Here is a 15,064-nt window from a genome sequence, read left to right on the forward strand (position 1 = left end):
TAATGATGGCAATTGCAAACTCCTCCCATGTAATCTACTGCTTCCCTGTCCTTATTAGAAAATATTCGTAGTATCTAATCTAGTATCTAACCTCATTTTTTCCTTACTAATCTCTCAGCCCATTACTTTTTGTTCTGTATATCATGGCCATTTGGAACAGAATATTTTTCTCTTTGAAGTGACTCTTACATACCTGAAGACATATACTGTGCCATTTCTACCCTTTCAAGCCTTCACTTTGGGCTGTGCACCCAGATGGGTCACAACTTCTTTGCAGATCATTTGCAAAAGTTGCTTTCTTGCATGTTGATAGTGAGTCATGGATAACTGCTCTTGAGGTACAGCAAGATAAACCAAGCTAAAGCTAGCAATGTTTTTCATCAGTCCTACAAATATTTCATCAAGACCATGCTTCCCTGTCCTGCTTATGAGAATGTTGTGTGAGATGGTGTTGACGGTTATCTAAACCTACTGCTTCTCCCCAAGATATGAAGCCTGATGGCCTGTCAGGGAAAGAAATGAAGTTTTTTCAACTTGTTTGTTCTTCATGAGCCTGTGTCTATCCCCCATCCAGCCATTTTCATCCAGGAGTTTAGAAGTTGATCATTTGTTCCAGGATTTTTCTATGAATTGCTCATATTTGAACTTTTCTATGAACAACAATTCAAACAAGGGGATTTGAACACATTTTTTGGCCTTCTCTATATCTTGTTTTAGTAAATTCCCTCTGTTAGTGAGAGGCTGAATGTTTCCCTCCTCTCATGTGTACCAAGGGACCTCCAGCTTTTCCAGGGCAGCTGAGTGAATTCATAGCTATCCATTGCTTGTCAATCCCCTTTGCTCCTCTGGTGCATAAGCAATGGACTAGCATTTTTTAATGATGTGTATGAAGTAACAAAAATGTATTTCAAAAGTTCCTTTGATGAAAGACATCATAAAACTTTATATAGATTATTACAAAGACTGAGAAGAGTATATCTAATATCACCACAGGTGAAAAGAACAGTTATTAAGGTACTTTTTATTCTCCTTGAGAAGGATATGTGAATCAGTGAATGTGGCAATTGAGGCACGGACTCTCCATTGAAGCACAGAAGGAAAGACCCATTATTATTACAATAGTACATATTTAAACTATGGTTAAAGCTCTTACTTCATAATTAGCAAATCAGCAATTAGACAGCTATCGACCTTTTCTCCTATCAGCATAAGACCACTCTAACACGCGCTGTGCAGACCAATCACCTTCTTGTTCACGCGCTGTTCACGCGGCGGTAACTTCTCACAGTTCAGTACTTTTCCACAGTTCAGTGTTGCAGCTGTCCGTTGTTTTCCCCTGCCACCTTGGCACAACTCGGCAGTTCCTTACCTTTCTTCCAAGGCCTGTTTCTTATCAAAGCCTTGCTGCTTCTCAGAGTCTGTGCAAGGCTGACAGGCTGATGTCTCCCACAAGTGGAAACTGAACGCAGGTAATTTTTAAAGATAAGATGGGTACAACGTTGAACAGCAACAGTGATTAACCATTGCAGTAGACTGCTGGTAACTGATTGCCCATCTCTTGAATCCTCTGTGACTTTGTGTAGGAAATGTTTTAACCCAGCAAATCATTAAATTGAATTTTAGTTGATGGAATGAAATTTCAGTGATTTTTGATGTGTTGTTCCTGTGGATCCCGAGGCAGTGTAAATGCACGTTGAAGTCAATAAAGCCACGGCAACTCAGACCATGTAGAGATCAGCTCCCCAGGGTTTCTAGAAAGGGCTTTCATGAAAAGAGATGGGTGACTTGACAAACTGCTCTAAAATAGAAATCCATGGGTAACAGGCAGAGGCAGAAGAGCCTTGTCAGCAAAGGGATGGGACAAGGCTGGTGGTGTCTGCTGAACACAGGGCAACATCTCTATAATAAGGCACAAGTGGGACCAGAGCTGTAAGGTTTTGGGGGAAGGCACAGAGTAGTAAACATGGAGCTGTGGGTTATGCAGGGAGGGGGTGAACTCCAAAGAGATGGGCAATGTGGTTGGCTCAACCATGTATTTCTGGCCATGCTGGTTTATTTTCTTTAGCACCAATGAGGATTTTGTCAGCCACATGAGACCCAGCACACCAGCTCCCTGAGCTCTCCTGCGGCTCTGACATTTGCTGTTCTGCTTCAGCAGGATCCCCCCAAAGAGCCCTGTGCAGAGAGGAGAGCTATCTCCCCCATGCTGTCCTCCCCGCTTCCTCTGCACACAGGATACTTTCCAGAGACCCTGCTCAGCAGAGCAGTGAGGTATATGACACAAGTCTTGAAAGCACTGACCACTCCAGCCAGAGTACCACTGTGTATTAAATCAAGGTAGAAAAACACACAGGATCAAAATACAGTTTGCAGAGCTAAATTGAAATAAGTTTTTGGTGGAAATTGATATATCTTTATTTACACTTTTCAATCTATTGCAATGCCTGTAACAAACATCACTGCCACACAAATAAGTTTGGTGATTGAAGAGCGACTAAATGACACCTGTCTGACCAGCTGCATTACTTTGGTTAACCAGGCAGAAATATCTACATGCCATATCCCACAGGTACTTGAAAAGGTTTCAATTTAAACCAATTTATAAAATAGCCTGTTTGGACGAAAAATAATTGTTCTCTGAGAATACGTGAATTCAACACTGCTAGAAAATCCCTGCCATCTGACGTAGAAGGATTTATAGGTTTAGTGGAAATTGCTTTCCCCACTGTCCAGATTAAATACTGCAGGATGATTTTTTGTATGAGTAAACATCCTTCCAATAATGATCAGACCGATAATGTCTTAAAAAGAGGAACAGGATCTACATTTTGGTTTTTTTCTTCTTGTATGGACTATTTCTGGATACAGAACCTTCAGGTAACATGTTGACTGTCCATAAAATGTATTTTAGCATCTTCCTCCTGCTGTGGGGATGGGTTTTATCCACTGAATGCAGAGCCCACCGACAAGGAAAAGAAATACATGAGGTATACAAAAAAGGCAGGTGAGTCTCATTTTTTTACATTCTAATAGCTACAGTCTGGACAAATGTAATGTTTCAGGTGAAGATATAATGACTAACATAATTAGAGTTTGCATCTGCAGATTGTGATCGCTCAGTCAAAAATATTTGCTGTTGCTGTTTTTGCCAATGAATAAATATTAATGCATTTTCTACAGTGAAAATCATTGCTCCTCCCCCAAAAATGGGTTTGTGAGGTATCTTAAAGTTTTAAAGGGTGCAAAAAAAGAAGGATTTGCTCATATTTATTGTGGTGAAAATGTGGTAGAGTATTTACATGAAAGTGGAGAGAAAATTTAGGTCCACGAGGATTGTTGCATTCACTGAAGATCGGATTGACTTGAGATCTCAAATGAAAACATTCAGAATTTATTTTGTTATTCCCATACCATTTGTTTTATAGAGCTTTTGAGAGGAAAAAATTAAAGTCTCTCTGCAAACTTCAAGTCTGTGGTCAGTCATCAGAGGAAACAGAAAGATCATTCAGAGTACTGAATTAAGATATTTAAAATTATTTAAAATATTGTCTATTCTTCTCTTTCTCTCTCTTTCTCTTCCAAAAAGACTATGTGACATTTTTCTCCCACTATCTTGTAGACAGCCATTTTGGGAGGTTTTGAGTTGTGGAAGGCTTTTCGCTACAAATGAGTTCTGATTACTTATATTCTATTTGGGGAATATTTGGAACTTTGTATGAGGATTTTTATACTCAGACACATAGCAAGGTACATCTGGAGGAAAAATTATTTGGGTTTTTTTTTAAGAATATAGCTGACACATTCAGTTTTCTTTTCAAATGTTGTGTACTTCTGCTTATGACAGACTGAATCTATGTTTTTTCTGCTTTGCTAGTCACTGTTTCTGTCCTGTAATGACTCTGTGTCACCATCAGTACTGTAGTGTATGGGGAAGGAAATGCAGGGATGTCACAGTCCTGAGGAATTCAAACCACTCTTGTAAGCCTTCAGGAAAAATGACTGAAACGTTGAAGGGATGGAAAGTGCAGTGCCTTTTTGTTTTCCTGTAGCCCCTTGTAGCAAGTCAGGGCTATATTAGAGTGATTGCAGGTTGGCACTTGGGTGTCCATGAGCCAGTTTATACATAGGAAATGGCTTTAGCAGTGACACCACCTTTGTGGAGGTATTACTGGCAAAATGGGTGCATGGCTCTGCTCATGATCAGCCTCCAGGGGATGCATTACCAGAGACAGTATGGATGCAAGACAGTCACGAAACCTCCATTTTTGTTGAGACTTTATGACAATGGCAGTGGTGGTGACATGCTAGCTGTAGCAGAATAAAGGGGTGAGGAGCAAGGTACCACCATCTGAGCTGAAAAACGTTCAGCACAGAGGAATGCATACGCACAGCCATGTTCTTGTTTAGAATCTTTAACGAAAACTCCCACTGCACCAAATGCTTAACAGTGCCAGTGCAATTAAATGATAATATACAAATCACAGCAGCAGAGTATTAAAAACGTGGGAAGATGGAAAAGAAATAGCTATTCAGTTCATGTAGGAACTGCCTCTTCACCTGTGCTTTGTATGTACAGTGCAATTGCACAAGGACAAGTCCATCAGAAAGCCTTGAGGTGTCACAGCTCTGAGAAGCTGGGTCCACCGCCGTCCCAGTGTGTCCACGCTGGCCTGGGAGGTAATCTCTGGCCTATTTCTGCCTCAGTAGAGCAATACTGATGCTGAGGAGGGTTGATGGGGAGAGAGGAGCAAAGCTGGCATGTGGCTGTAGGGTTGTTCAGCAGCAGCGTGGTGCCCAGTACAGTGCTCACTTTCCCCTGTGATGGGATAGGCTGTGAGAGCCGAATGGTTTTACCAGCCTTATAACTTGTAAGGTAAAAAAGGACAATAATGGTCACTGTCTGATTTCCTGCTAAGTACAAACAACAAAACCTTCTGTATGATTTGTACACCAAACCCCTAATTTATGATGATTACCTTCAGTGTCAAATTCAGAATAGTATCGCAGGTATTTTTTAACTTCAGTTTCCATCCATTTGCTCCTGTTCTGTGCTACCTTGTCTCTTCTCCATCCAGGTATTTGCAGGTGGATCAAGCCCCTTTTTCATCTCCACTTAAATATATTCAGATTAAGCTTCTTATATTTCTCAGTGTAGGATGTTTCCCAAGCTTTGACTCCGTCATTTGCTTGTTTTCCTCTGTCCCTTCAACGCTTTTCAGGATTGACATCAGGACTGGGTGCAGTATTTGTACAGTCCTCATGTAGGTGCTGTACACATAGTTACTCCCATTGACCTCCTGGGACTGTGGTTATTTTCTCCGTGGCAGCCCTACAGTGGGAGATCATGTTTGCCAAATGTGACTCGGCATCTGTGTATGGCAGGACACCTCGTCTTAGAGGTACAGCCAGTCCTCTTTGCTCTCATGTGTGGGTCCCTATATGTTAAGATGCTGATCATATAAAAGTTTTTAAGAAGGCACGGTTCCTTTGCATTTCAAAGTCAATGCCTTTTTCCATCACAGAATTAGATCCTGGAAGAAAAACAGAGCAAGGGGGGAGGCTATATAACATCAGAAAAAGCTTGCAGTGAAGATTGGTCCTGAACATTTTGTTAGTCTCTGTTTCCCTTCAGCACTCAGCCCTGAATATCCATTATGCAGAAGAAGAAGTTATAGCAATTTACTTTGTTACTCCTCTCTGAGCACTGATACGTCTTGCTCCATAAGTCTTGTGGTAAGGACCAGGATAGAAATCCATCTCTTCACTGCAGCCTTTACCTTCTGAAGAGAACCACAGGCCTCAGTGGAGGTTGATGGGGGAAATCTATTCAAAGTGGAAAAGGCTGGCTCCACACCACCACAGGATGCTCAGGGTGGTTTGATTTGCACCCATGGCCTCCTTAGCTTCCAGGAGCCCTTTAGGGACACAAGGCCATCTGCTTGCCCTACTGCCAGGGCTCAGCACCAATCACCGGTGTTGGCAGGCAGTACAGGCACCTGCTGCAGAGACCTGCCACCTTGGGTGTGCTGCCAGCATCCTGTTGTCCCTGACAGACGTGTCCAGCTTTGCTCCTGATGCTCATGGTGCAGCTGACAAAGGAAATACACAGGCTTTTAGCTTGGGTTTTTTTGATGGTGTTGTTCTGTAAGCATTAGTTTCTTCCAAGGAGACTCATTTGCTCTGAACTATGCTTTCAAATTAAAAGTCATCATTTTATCTGCAGTTTTCAGCCCCAGGGCTTGTCCTTTCACTTGCTCAAATCCATCTGAGCCCACAGCCTTTGTATTCTAGCTGATATTGTGGATGGGGTGAATGGGGGCCACAGGGTCAGATACCTTCTCTGTCACAATTTTTGGTGCTGCAGGTACCCCAAGGCAGCCATTCTAACATGAGACACAATGGCCCTGAAGAAGGGTGAGCAGACAGGCATGGTTTTCCCCATAAGAGTTCATGCATACACCTGGGTCTTTTGGGGACTGGGTTTACATGACAGGAATTTCACAAAAGATCCCAAATAATTCCTTAAATAAATCTAATGAGGCTTTGGGACACAGTGCAGAGTGTGACAAGAAAATGACAAATAAGTGTAGGTCAACGTATGCATACAGTCACAGTGAAAGCAGCAAAGTAGATAGCTTTATTGCATGGGACTTATTACAGAGCCCTCCAATATTGTAATTTGCTGTAAAAATGTCTGTGTGCCAGACTTATTTTTGCTAATCTCCACAACAAATCACCTCGAAGGAATTTCACTTCAAAGAGAAGCAATATAAAAATAAAACCTTTCTCACCTTGCAGACCTGTTCGCAGTTTGCAGTCAGCCATGTGCAAATCCTGCAGGGTTTGCAAAGCTTTTTGCTCCTGTTAAATCCACAGTGCCAAAACTCCTACAGGAAGGAGCTGAGATCCGGAGCACCGGCAAGAGGGCTGTCTGCTGCTTTCCCAACTGCTCAGGCTCTTGGAAAGCCACCAGGCTGCACAGGGGTCACTAGAAGGATACAAAGAGTCACTAAAGGTCACAACATCGTTATGCCAACAAAAGGGCCAAAGCCTGTGTTGCTAATTAGACTTGCAGAAGCTGCTAGAGAGGATGAGCAACAGGAAAAGAACAGGCCTGCAGGTGAGCCCAGGTTGTTTTGCCAGACCTAACTGCTGGGAAAAAAATCTCTTTTAACATTAAGATCTCCCTGGACAGCATTATAACCAACTCTCAACAGAAGAGATTTTACTGTGCAAGATCTATGGGTCATGTTTGTTTAATCTTAGCTATGAGACTTGCTTCATGTCTTTAGTTGTGTCCCTACCATTCCCTGGCCATTCACTCTGGTCTCCAAATAGCAACTCATTTTCTGCTCCTCTAGAGCTCCTGTCTATGTTTCTGTCAGTAAGAGCTATCTTTCACAGCAGTTGAGTGACATCCTCTACAATAAGCCCTGGGCTTGCTATCACAGGGTCTTTCTCATGGCCAAAGATCTTTCTCTTTTTCCGGTGTTATTACAATTAGTGACACTTCCTAAGCGATGGGAGCCACCCTGCATCATTATGGCCATGGTTCCTGCCCAGTCCTTTCTTAAATACTCAGCTTCATACTGAACATTTGCAACATCAAAGTTACCTTCCCTTGCTTTTGTTGAATTTGGACAGGACTTCTGTGTTGTCAGCTCCTCTGTTCCGTGGCCATGCTGTGTGTGAGCTGTCTGCACTCTGTAAATCACATGTGGCTATCCTGGTACCCTCACTGAGGCTGCCTCTTACATGTAGAGCAGCTCCTATGCTCTTCCCATCCCAATGCTTTCTCTGGCTTTATAAATTCATCCCTAACAGGATTTCTTCCTTTACCTCCCAGCAATTCTTAAGCCATTCTCTTGTCCTAGAGTATTGCTCTTGTATCTTATCTTCAGGATTGATCCTGAAACCATTTATTTGCATGAACAAAGCTTACTAATGCAAGCTGTCTTTAGATCAGATCTTCAGAGTGCATGATAAATAAGCCTGTAAAATGCCCGTTGAAAGCATCGCCTATAGGAACACATTATCAGTAGCGAGCCAGATCCAGTGGAACCCTGAGCACCTGCAGCACCCAAGGTGCTACTTTTATGATCGACAGTTTTTGTTGTGTCTTGACACCATTTGCACACCAGTGCTGAGTCTCAGGAGACTAAAAAGAGGCCCCGTGTGGGCTTCAGACCAATGCAATTGGTGTCTCTCCATCCCCCCTGTAACTTGCCTTTCCTTTTCCTCCTTTCACTTCCATCTCCTTCACTTCTTTTCTTTCCCCCATTCAAGGTTCCTCCTCTTCTCCAACTTGTTTCTCTTTTTTTCTCCCTTTCTCTGCCCTCCTCTTCACCTGCCTCATTTGTCTTGCCCCTATCACACAACTCTGTCAAGTTTTCTCCTGTTGTTTTTAACTCTATATTATTCTGTAACTTCCTTCTCTACTCCATCAGCTGTTGTTGCTGCCTGTCTTACCTCTTCTTCCACTTTCCAGAAATTCCAACAATGCTCATCTTCTATATCCTGTTATACATTAACTTATTTTTCATTATTGCTTTACTATTTCTCTCATTTGCCTTTCCACCCCTGTTGTTCTTTCAACTTCAATCCTGCATGACCACTTTTCTTGGAAATCTTGTGTTTTTTTCGCAAAACCCAGCCAAAAGTGTCCTCTCTCTGCTTACTATTGCAAATGATGATGCTTGAAAATTATATTTTCTACTTTCATCATTATCACCAGTCTCCTCTCATCCTTTCTAGAGTTTATTTTTCATATAGCTTCCTATCTTTATTCTGGTGATTCATGGCAGAACAGTCTCTACTGGTACCTCTGTTGCTATGTTCATGCACCCATGTACTGTGGCACTTTACTGGGCCACTGACGATAAAATCTCCAGTCAACGTTGCCACCATGTAACTTACCTAGGATCAGCAGCTTCATACTGTCTTCCAGCCCACCATTACTCCAATGTGTTTTATGAGCTGGTATGAGGAGACGTAACACGCTTTAAAATCTTATCTGCAGCCCAGCAAAAAAAACCCCAAACCAAACAAACCCAAAGACTGTGCAAAGCAGTTTCCTCCCTTCTGAGTATATACAAACTGTTTGATTTTCGGATTCTGGGATTGGATTCACATCTGAAATACTCCTGCTGGTCTTTCTTCTAAACACTGCCCAGTCACCTTCCAAACTCACTTGTGTTTCTAGCACTTGCAGCTTTCGATGAGAGTAAATTTCACAGTGTGATGACATGCCATGTTTGTGTACTTCCTTTCAAATTTCTTCTCCTTGTTATGTGTTGTGGAAAGTCTTGAGCAACAGATTCCTGTTCACTTTCACCATGTCACTCCTGATTTTATATCATTGCACCATATCACTTGACCATTGTCTCCTTTCCCACCCAGAGAAACATGCTCAGGCTGCCTGGAAGCCCTCCCCACCTCCAAGCCCTTGCTCTGCTCTGTTTTTTCCAACTATGGGCATTCCATATGTGAGATGCGTTGGTATTACTAATAGCATTGAAATACTTCCTGTTTGGTTTGCTGCTCCATTCCCAACTGTTTGTCTTTTTGAACACTGGGTAGCATTAAGCTGATGTTTACTAAGAAATAGCCACAATGATACTGAGACCTCCTTCTTAAGCAGTGACAGTTGATTTGGAGCCCATCACTATCTTAACATCGTTTCTGAAAGCTCAATGGAAAAATTTAAAAATACAAAGTATGAAACAACGTATGTTTTTCTGAATTTTTCTGAAGTCACTTGGTATCATGAGATTCTCCTGTAATTCTCCACTCATAATTCTAATTTTGACTACCTTGAACAGTTACATATTCTCAGTAAATATTGTCGTAATTATTCTTTTCTCCCAAATAATTTAAAAAGCTATTGAACAACAGTGATCCTATCAGATTTTCATGAGACTATACTGAAAGCCTTTCTTCACAGAGAAAACTCTCCTTTATTCCTCTGTTTCTTATTGTGTAACCATTCACATGCAGGGAAATTCTTTCTTTCTGACTGGCTGATTTCTTTACAAGTCACTGGAAAGGACCTCTCCACACCCTTTTGGAAATTGAGGTCCACTGTGTCATCTTGGTCTTCCGCATCTACAAGGTCATTAACTTTTTAGAGAAGTCTATTATATTTATAGTGCATAAAATCCCTCAAGAAAAGTCAAACTACCTCTCACTCTTCTCCAATATATACTATATTTATCTGGTGCCTCCTATTGGTGGTTTTTACTATCTTTGTTAGTTAATTTGACCAGTGGAGCAGTCTGTAGCTTCTCAAAGCCTGCTTGTAGCTCTTTTTCCAAAGAAGTGGAAGTTGTCACCTTGCACGTCTGTGACACTAAGGACAATTTAAAAGCCGGCTCAACAGTTCCTTATTTGGCCTTCTTCTAGGTGAAAAGCCTGGTGACTTGTTACAGTTCAGTTCATCTACTTTAAATCTGTCTCTGGTCCTGTATCAATATGAATATTTCTTAACGTTGCCCCAACAGCAGAATTGTTACAATTCTGTATTTTTTGCAGTGCAAACAAATTCCTTGATTGTCAATGTTTTTGATTGCCCTTACAAAGATAGAGTGCTTTCATTGCTGTAAGGAACTAAGACAAGTATTGATAATTAGCTAGTTATTTCCCATTCTGCATTTGTACAACTATTTCTCTGTGCTCCACACAGTTCTTTGTATTCTCTTTTACTGAAGTTCTTATTTACATCAGACCTTTTCTCCAATGTGTTGAGGCTGCTTTGAATTCTGATCCTAGACCCCAAAACGTCTGTTTCTCTTTCAAGCATGCTGTCATGCACGAGATTTATAGTTTTGTCACCTGCATTATTATTGAGAATATTGACTAGTAGTTTCCAGGATGAAATCTGTGAGATGTCATTTGATGTCTCTCAACAGCAAACTAATGGCAGTTACTCTGACCATGGTCTTTCAACCATGCTCAAAGTCACAGTTTCATCTCAACCGTATTTCCCTAGTTTAGTAACGAAATATTAAAAACCTCACTCCAATCTACTTTTCCTCCTGCTTACACTAAGGCAGCCAGTTACACTGTCAGAAAGGACATTAGACTGGTTTGACGTCAATTATTGCAAAGATTCACATTGAGTGATCTTTATAATCTCGTTATCCCTGGGGGAGCAGACAATCGGATCACGAGTTTGTCCCAGTTTCTTTCCAAATGTCAAAACTCCAACATCATTCTTTTGTCCTCTGCTCAAAACCAGGTTTTGTGTTCACCCTCACCCTCTCTTATGGGCTTCACCCGCCTGTGATGAGTCCTCGGAGGTACCTGCTTACAGCTCAGACACTGTAACAGCTGGTATTCCCGGTGCTCCCAAGGAAGTGTCATCAGCCTCTGTTGAATTAAATACCTCCAATTTATCTAAATATTCTTTAACATGCCCTTCCCTGATCTGCACTGTGCTAACTGACATCTGCTTACAAGTTAACTTTTCTTTGAAGACTGGGACAGACATGAAACCTTTCACCACGTTCTGCGTTGCCCGATTAGTTGCTCCCCTTCCCTTCATTCATTTCTCTTTTCCAGTTAGCTGAGCCCTGGCACCATGTCTGCCTCCTCCTCAACTGGCAGGATGGACCTCAGTCATTCTCCTTCTGCTCCCTCCGACCCTTCCTTTCAACCTGTGTAACACAAAACCCAACAAAGACACACCCACTGGATGTCATTTCTGCCACACAGGGGCACTGTCATTTTTGCAACATCAGGTACAGTGCCAAGACCTCAGGTGGCATGAAATTTCTGTCAATAATCAATATGGGTAGGTTTGTTTTATTTTTTTTCTTTTGCCAGTGTTTGTGTCCAGACAAAGAACAAAGGAAGTGCAAAATTTAAAGGGTGCATATATGTCTCCTGCCTCTGCGTATTTTGCATTCTGAGATTGATTTAGATTCAAATAATACTGGATTAAAATGGGGTTCTCACTGAATTTTCTGTATCACTCAAAAATAAGATGGTAAAACAGCTCTGAATCCCACTGGTTATGACTGTGATGTGAACGTCAAAAATAGTGCTCTTTCCCCACTTCTTGTCATAGATTTAACCACCTATAATAGCAGTGGGTCACCTTTCTTCACCATCTTTAAACCTACTAATCACAAGGACACATGACCCAACATAATTACAAGCAAACAAGGGCTTACCAAATGCCAAGATAAGATATATTTTGTGATTATTTTTCCTCAGTTTTGAGTGGCTTGTTTACAGATCACAGCTTTGTAGCATTTGAGTACAAATTAGTGGGTTTCTATGGTACATTATCCCTGGGAATTAGTATGTTACACAGCGGATCGTGTCTCCTGCAGTGCATGTCTCTGGATAAAAGCAGCTTCCTCCTGTTGGAAGTTTTCTCTCTTCTCCCTCAAGTTCTGGGTAGTTTTTCTCCCTGTTTAGCTACCTCACTCTTCCTCCTCCTGCAAAGCACTTCTCTGGGCTCTGGACTACCCCTCAGTCTTCACCCAGACTTGCTGCACTGCTGGTTCACCAGCATCTACTACTTGCTGAAAAGGTCTTCCCAATTCATTTGCATGTTATGGGGGAACTTTCTGTGAACCCCCTGCCCCAAAACCTCTTTCCTTCCTTTGGGACACAACCTGGGAGGTTCTTTAGGTTCATGCATCTCCAGGGGCTGGGCAGCATCTCTGTCCTGCACCACTCTGTGGTGAGGGGACACCCCTACTCATTCAGGACTGTCCAGGGTGTTCATGCCCCAGGAGTCATCCCACACAATGATGAGGCTCTGTTTGAGCCTGATGTCTCCTCTCTTCTCCTTCTGACATCTTTTCCTCTGGCCTTACCCAGTGTTTCCCCTCCCTCCCCACCTCAGCCTATCCAGCCTGTTTTCTCCTCAGTCTCACCCAATGCATAGGCTCTGTTGCAGATCCAAGCTCTCTTTACCTCTGCCACACTTTTTCTCTGCAGAAACCTTCTGTATGTGCATACCATCCCCAGTCCCTTCCTGTCTGTCCCCCATTCCCTGCCCGAGCACCCCTGGCCTGGTTTCTGCCTTTAACATGATGCTGATGTGGTATGAACCCAAGTCACTAAGTGGTCATAAAACAGAGGGAGAAACAAAACCTAGTCAAATATTTAGGCATAGGTCTTTAATAAGATCTTTACATTTCTCACAGTTTTTTAGTAGTACCAATATGCCTTTGCCATTCCTGTGTCCTCCCTGCCAAGGCTTTGTCCCCTGCAGGGAGTTGGACTGCCTCCACTGCTCACTCCTGGTCCTTCTGCCTCGGGCAGCATTTCATCAGGGCCTTGCCCAGCCATAATTTTACGTGCAGACTGAGGAGAATGCAGTTCCTGCCATTCCCCTGCCCAGCAGAGCACGAAGGCTTTGCAGCATAGTGGCTGCAGGGTGGGAGGCACCACACAAGCTGCCCACCAGTGTCCACCCAGGGATGGGGAGCCCAGAGTGAGTGCCATGGCATATCTAGCAGGGATGAGGAAGTTTACATCACTTTCATTACTTTTCAATTAAAAGTCCTGCGAAAACTGTCTCAGCAAGCTCCACACCCTCCCTTGCCTTGCGTCAGTGCTGGGAGAGGCTGTGGATCAGCTGCACTGCAGCACAGCATGAGCTGCAGAGCTTGTATCTGACAAAATTAAGCACATGGTAGTTTCAGAGGGGTAGAGGGGGAGAGTCCACAGTCTCTGCACTGGAGAAGGGGTGGAGGCATCACCCAAGCATGAGATAAGCAGAGAGGAAACAGCACCGCGGATGTCTCTGCCCCAGCCACCAGTTGCCAGGCCTCCCCGGGGCAGCAGGCACCTCCACTCCGGAGAAAGAGGTCTGGGGTCAGTTGCAGCCACAGCCACTGGCCAAAATGTTGCTGATGACACAAGTAACCAAAGGGACAGAGGTTATGCCACAGCAACATCTCAACAATATTTCCTGAGTCAGGATCTTGACATCTCTTCTCTGATCTGCCATCCTCTTTGCAGACCTAAGAATACTATGAGGGATGGAGAGAACAGACTGTCCCAGAATTTCATGAAATCTGGTAATAACGTTAGTCTGCCCAGTCTGCCAAACCCACCAGCACCGTTCCTCAAGGATGAATCTGCCTCCATTACTTCAGCAACTTACTTTTGCTTTTCTCTTGAGGAAAATATAGTGGATCTTGCTTTTTCCTGAAGAACTGAAACTGTATCTTGATTTAACTCCTCAAGGAAGAAATGTTCTCAGATCCTAATAAGATTATCCTAATAAGAGTGTAAAATAGGTCACTGTCTACTACAAGTATATTGCCTCCCATAGATAAAAGAGAGTGTGCTTTATAGGTGGGAAGTGTATGCTGCATAAGTAATTACAACCTAAAATGTTAAGATGGGTAGTGACTTCTCTCACATTTGTTGTGGTTGTTTCCAAAAGCTCTTATTTCAAAGATGAAGAATACTGTGGGTTTTCTGGTGCTCAATGCAAGTGTGGACCTGACACTCCTCTGGCACATGTCCTGTGAAGCTGGGCATTTGGAAATGCCTGCTGGGACCTTCAGATGCCATGGTTGGACTGTCTCTTCTGAAAATCAGATAAGATTATCCCTAACCCTGCAAGTCTTTTTGCTGTGTTGGAGCAACTGTAAGTGCCATAATAAACCTCGGGCTAGAGAAGAGAAGAGAAAGAGAAACTGCTTTTTGCCTTGTGTCTGTAGCAATAGTGATGAAAATCTGCTTTTGCTGGAATTTTTTCCCTAGATATCTTAAGCTTCAGCCACCTCATTCCCCTCCAGCCCCAGCAAGCCTCAGCCTTTGGGGCAGAGGCATCTCCTGATCCCTTGAATCAATGAATGGATCTGGGGCAATAATGATGGCTTTGGAGAGGTTGCATCACTCCAGCTGCCATCAGGGGCCTGAGAGCTACTCTACAAGGAACACTGTGAATAAATTCCACTCTGCTCCAATTATTGCTTTTTCATAAAGCATCTCAGTGAGCTTCATGAGCCATGAAAAATGCCTTTCAGCACTGTAACTGTTAAGAGATAAATATTGACATTGGAAAGAAAAAAAAAGGTTAATTATTCAGTAT

General features: G+C 42.7%; 1 protein-coding gene across 5 annotated transcripts in view; it reads left to right on the forward strand.

Annotated features, from left to right (window-relative positions):
• Positions 1-2,316: 2,316 nt before the first annotated feature.
• Positions 2,317-15,064, forward strand: part of LOC141921244 (gamma-aminobutyric acid receptor subunit rho-1) — a 33,299-nt gene continuing 20,551 nt past the window's right edge. Inside the window, exons 1-2 of one of the 5 annotated variants that reach the window (XM_074819575.1) lie at positions 2,317-2,337; positions 2,912-3,004. Coding sequence is in view for 2 of the 5 variants with exons in the window: in XM_074819571.1 (XP_074675672.1) it covers positions 2,883-3,004 (122 nt within the window). In the remaining 3 variants the exon portion in view is untranslated. Of the gene's footprint in view, positions 2,338-2,524; positions 2,570-2,666; positions 3,005-15,064 lie in introns of those variants that run through there. The other 4 variants (XM_074819573.1, XM_074819571.1, XM_074819572.1 and 1 more) reach the window with 4 other exon arrangements.

This window comes from Strix aluco, chromosome 3, assembly GCF_031877795.1.
Source record: "Strix aluco isolate bStrAlu1 chromosome 3, bStrAlu1.hap1, whole genome shotgun sequence".
Lineage (NCBI taxonomy): Eukaryota > Metazoa > Chordata > Aves > Strigiformes > Strigidae > Strix > Strix aluco.